Source organism: Sciurus vulgaris, assembly GCF_902686455.1.
Source record: "Sciurus vulgaris genome assembly, chromosome: 19".
NCBI lineage: Eukaryota > Metazoa > Chordata > Mammalia > Rodentia > Sciuridae > Sciurus > Sciurus vulgaris.
Genome location: NC_136480.1, coordinates 8,633,067 through 8,637,889, shown reverse-complemented (window position 1 = coordinate 8,637,889; position 4,823 = coordinate 8,633,067). Strand labels below are relative to the sequence as shown.

At 56.6% G+C, this 4,823-nt stretch overlaps 1 protein-coding gene across 1 annotated transcript in view; it reads right to left on the bottom strand.

Annotated features, from left to right (window-relative positions):
- ATP2B2 (ATPase plasma membrane Ca2+ transporting 2) overlaps positions 1 to 4,823 on the bottom strand; it is a 406,022-nt gene that overhangs the window by 76,096 nt on the left and 325,103 nt on the right. Inside the window, 1 exon segment of the mRNA XM_079122219.1 lies at positions 3,316 to 3,530. Within this exon segment, the coding sequence (XP_078978345.1) occupies positions 3,316 to 3,530 (215 nt within the window).

The window sequence follows — 4,823 nt, the reverse complement described above, 5'->3', positions numbered from 1 at the left end:
GCGCGGCCCATGAGGGCGGAGCCTCGAGTCACCTAGTCCGGAGGGAGATCCAGCTGCGTTTGGGTTTGATGGAGGGAGGAAAGGAAGCGGGGGCGGGGATGGTGGCCCTGGACCACCACCAAGGACATTCGGGTTGTCACTGCCTTTATGTGTTCTGTCATGGAGGGGCCACTTCCTCCGCCCCCGTGAGAGCAGTCACCGGGGGATTCAGACACCTGGAGACGAGACGGACAGCTGCTGGGCTCTGGAATGGGAAAGACCCGGTTTCGATTCCAAGTTACACCATGTGACTGGCCTCTCTGGGTCCTGGTTGGGAAGCTGTAAAGAGGGTCGGCCCTGGAGGTCTGGTAGTCCCCGGGCCTACCATAGGGTGGACTGGTAAGTGTTGGTCCTCCCCTTCCCATGAGCCCCTCTTCTCGAACTCGCTCATAGAAGTCAAGGGTACGGCGGTGGGATCTGCACCCCATTCCTTCCGCTCTGTGCCTTGAAGGGCACCGGCTCTGCCAGCTTTATCTCCCTTGGGAACTGTCTGATGGTCCCATGGTGCCTTGGGACAGCCAGAAAGTGGGTCCCTAAGATAGGCCTTCAGCCACCCAGGAGCTGCAGGACCCTGGAAGCAACCCCTTGCTGCCCTGGTGCAAATAGAGGGAGAAGAAAAGGAGGGAAGAGGGGGTGGGCTGGCCCTGTGGAGTCTCCCCTGGGCCCCTTGGACTGGGGCGGGGACAGGATTTGGAGACGGTGGCCACAGGGTGGCCACAGGGTGCAGGTGCTCTCCCTGGAGCCTCTTACTGTGTATATGACCTTGGGGAATTCGCATGGCCTCTCTGAACCACAATCGACTCAGTAAAACGGGGAGTTCACCACCTCCATGGCTGCTAGGGCCCTGCATACAATGAAGGCCCTCAGAATTGTTCAAGCTGCAAACATTTTATAAGCATGTATTAAATGCCTGTTGCTCTGCTGGCCCTCTGGGAACTATCACTGGCAGGGAGCTGAAGCACTGGGTATGTCCCAGTTCTACCCTTTCCATGAGCATGCTGTGTGACCTCAGACAGGTGCCTAGAGATCTCTGAGCTGGGTCTCCTTCGGGTATAAAGTGATGTGGGTGAGGGAATCACAGGCTGTGGAGTGTCCCCAGTGCCATAGCCCTTCCAATTGCTTTCTTGCTGGTGACTGTGATTGCTTTATGCAGCAGAAGCCATAGAGCCAGCCCTCAATCCCTGGTCTCCTAATCCTAAATCTGGGATCCTTCCAGACTGCTCACTCCCACCCTGGAGGGTGCATCCATCTGGCTTAGTGCCTCTTCCGTGGTTCAGGGGAGAGAGGATAGGAGCCCCAGGAGCCCTGGAGTTGAACATCACGTCAAACGACAGTGTCCACGGAGTAACGATGTCCCTACTGCACAAGGGCTCGGGGGTCAGTCAACACATCTCTTCTGAGTCCCAACCATGGGCCAGAGGGTGTGTTCCACTCTCTGCGCACACGAATTCGAACTGCATCCTATATGTTCACCCTGCTGGGCAGGCGGCACCTGCCCCATTCTACAGATGGGAGGGTCACTGGCTGGGAAGTCACAGTGCTGGATTCTAACCCTAACCCTCTGGCACCTAAGCCTCCATTCCTTGCACGTGCCCAGAACAGGCCTCCTTCCTCTGGAGGGCGTGTGGTCTGGTGGGGGACGGCTGGACCCCAGAGCTGCCCCGGTGTCGTATCCCTCTGCCTGCCACCAACCCTTTGCTTGGAAATGATCCCAGACACGTGTGCCTTTCCTCCTTGGCCCTTTGAGACGGTTCCCATCCAGGGAAGCCCAAAGCCTGGCTTGGGGCCACCGTCCCCATCTCTGGGAACCACTCCAGGGGAGTGCCCTCTCCTCTTGGAGCGCTAGTTCCCTCACCTACCCAGAGGTGGCAGGTGGGGACACCCAGTGCCCAGCTACCGTCAGAGCAGGGGGCTGTGCCAGTGCATGCTGGGGACTCGGCAGAAGCTGGTGGGTGCCGTCCAGCTCTCCTGGGGGCTGTGTTATAAAGAAACTCTGGCTGCCTTCTCTCCCTCTCCCTCCTCCTGCCTGCACGGCTCCTTCCAGGTCTGCAGGAGGAGCAGAGGTTCCTCTGTGGCCGGAGGCTCTGGACTGGGACCAGTGGGGACGGGAGATTTGCGGCCTACCCTGCTCACACCGTCCCTCTCTGCCGTGCTGCCGAGGACCCGGCCAGCTCCCGAGGGCTGACTCTGCTTGGGGCTCTGCTCCAGGTTACTGCATTTCCTCCAGAAATGGCCTCCCCGGGAGGCTTCTACCCTCTTTTACAGATGTAGACACGGAGGCTGGGAGCGCTGGCACGCTGGGCCTGTGGTCCCGCGTTGGACAGGCTGGACTGGGCCCTGAGCCCAGGCTCCCCCCGCCCCTGGCCTCTGGTGCCTACTAAAGTTTGCAGCTGGTGTCGAAGAGAAACTGAGGCCAGAGCACGGGCTTGCAGGAGGAGCAACTCAGGAAGTCCAGAACTTCACCCTGTGGGGCCGCGGTGCACGCATTTAACTGCTTTTAAAACCTCTTATATTTTCAGTCTATATCCAAGGTGAGGAAGCTTCCACTAAGTTAGGCTTCCTTTGTTTTCGGCCTACCTCGTTCACACTTTAGATCGCGACCTCTGAGATTAGTTGTGTAAATGCTACGTCTACCAGGGGCCTATTACTGTGGCTGCCAGACTTTGACTTATATACAGTGGGATGGGGATAGGTTTTAACCGCAAAGCGAGGTCTGGATTTTATTTAATTTTTGCAGTATGAGGGACAGAACCCAGAGCCTCATGCATGCTAGGCAAGTACTCTACTACTGAGCTACAGCCTCAGTCCTATTTTATTTTGGTGGGGTGGAGATGATTGTCAATACAAATCTGGAGAATGTATATTAAGTGCAGATTATTTTTTATTTTTTTGCAGTGCTGGGGATTGAACCCAGGGCCTTGTGCTTGCGAGGCAAGCACTCTACCAACTGAGCTATATCCCCAGCCCTATTAAGTGAAGAGTTTTGACTTCTCTTGAAAGAACTGAAGGTCTGACCACCCCGGGCCTGCATTCCTACCAGGTGACATTTGGCTGGGTGGAAGTGGAGACCCCTGTGTCTGGGGTGCAGCTCTTGGGTTTGCCCCCAGCTTCCACAGGTATCTGAGTTTTGGGGACAGAAGATATCTTCTCTGAACCCCTGGTGTGTCCATATGCTTCTTGGCTCATTTCTCAATCCCAGCACCAACCCCTGGGCCCCCCGCAGGCTCCCCAGAGCTGGGAGGCATCAGCTGACTGGTCCTGCTCTCCCCATCTCACCTTCACTGAGTAGGCCAGCGAGATGGTGACAGCCAGAGGGAGACCCTCGGGCACAGCGACCACCAGCACCGTCACACCAATGATGAAGAACTTGACAAAGTACTGCACGTAGACGGGTGTGCACTCGGGTAGCCACGGCTTCTTGTTGACCACAAAGGTGTCCACGGTGAAGTAGAGCACCAGGATGATCACCGTGATGGCCGACATCACCAGGCCTGCAACAGGGGGGGGACACCTGCTCAGAAGGTTCCGGGCAGGGTGCAAGGGATCCTGGGAAATGAGGTGTGGACTAAACCCTTGGCTGAAAGGGCCCTAGGGTCTAGCAGACTCCAGATCGCCTCCCAGCTCTGCTACTTCCTTGCTCTATAGGAAGTCCTTGGTCCTCAGCGAGCCTCAGTCTTTCCCTCTGTACAACGGGGATGCGGACTTCCTTCATGCAAAGTGCCTAGCACAGTGCCCACCTGACACTTAGCAGGTGCTTCAGAAATGTGTGACAAGGACTGGGTGGGCACCTGAAGAACCATCTGCATAGAGTTTTCACAGAAGAGGGAGGTGAAGTTGGAATCACTTATTTCCTTCCTTATTTGATAAATACCTCGTGCCTAGGCTAGGAACTAGGGGCACAGCGGCTACAGACTTCCTCCTCTTGGGAACCTGATGTTCTAGGGGGACAGGCAGATAAGAAACAGACACACAGCAGCAAGATGATTTCTGACGCGGATTGATGCTACAAAGGAAAACACCAGGCTGATGTGGTAGAAGGTGACGTGAAGTGGCAGGGGCAGTTCAGTTGCTTTATCCAGGATGGCCAGGGAAGGCTTCCTGGAGGAGGTGACCTTTGGGCAGACATAGGAACAACAGGGGGGAGCATCCATGTGGTGACTTGGGAGAAGAACATTCCAGGTACAAGAAACAACAGGTGGGTATTTTTTTGGAAGAGGAACCTGGGGCTCAGGCAGGGAAGTGTCTTGCCCGTGGTCACAGAAGCCAGGAGACACTAGCAGCAGGGATGTAGTTGACGACCTCCCTAGATCCTATGGGTCCCTCTCGCCGGTTCGGCATGCCCGTCTCCCACCCGTGGCGGGTGCTGCAGAGACTGCTTACATCTGTGGCCTCTGCAGAGGGAGGTGGCACTGGGGCGATGGGAGTCCCTTTGTGGTGGGACTGTACCCTAAATCTGATACCCAAAGCCCAGCCCCTGCTGTAAGGTGGACAGGCCCTGCCGTGTGGCTCATTGTCCTGCGGAATCAAGCGGAGGCCAGGAGTGCTCCAGAAATCTCGGGGCAGCTGGCTTCCTCCCCTTACTCCTTGCAGGCTCCACCTGAGAACAATGTCTCCTCCATAAACCCCTCACCACCCATCTCAGAGCCGCCTGCACAAAGTTCAACCCATTGTCTTTGTAGTCCCCTCTCCTACCCAGTGCCATGTTCCCATGGAGTCTTGTGCTGTGACAGCAATGGTGGGGACAGAGGAAATCCCTGGGCCCGTCCTTCCCCACCCCCACCTCC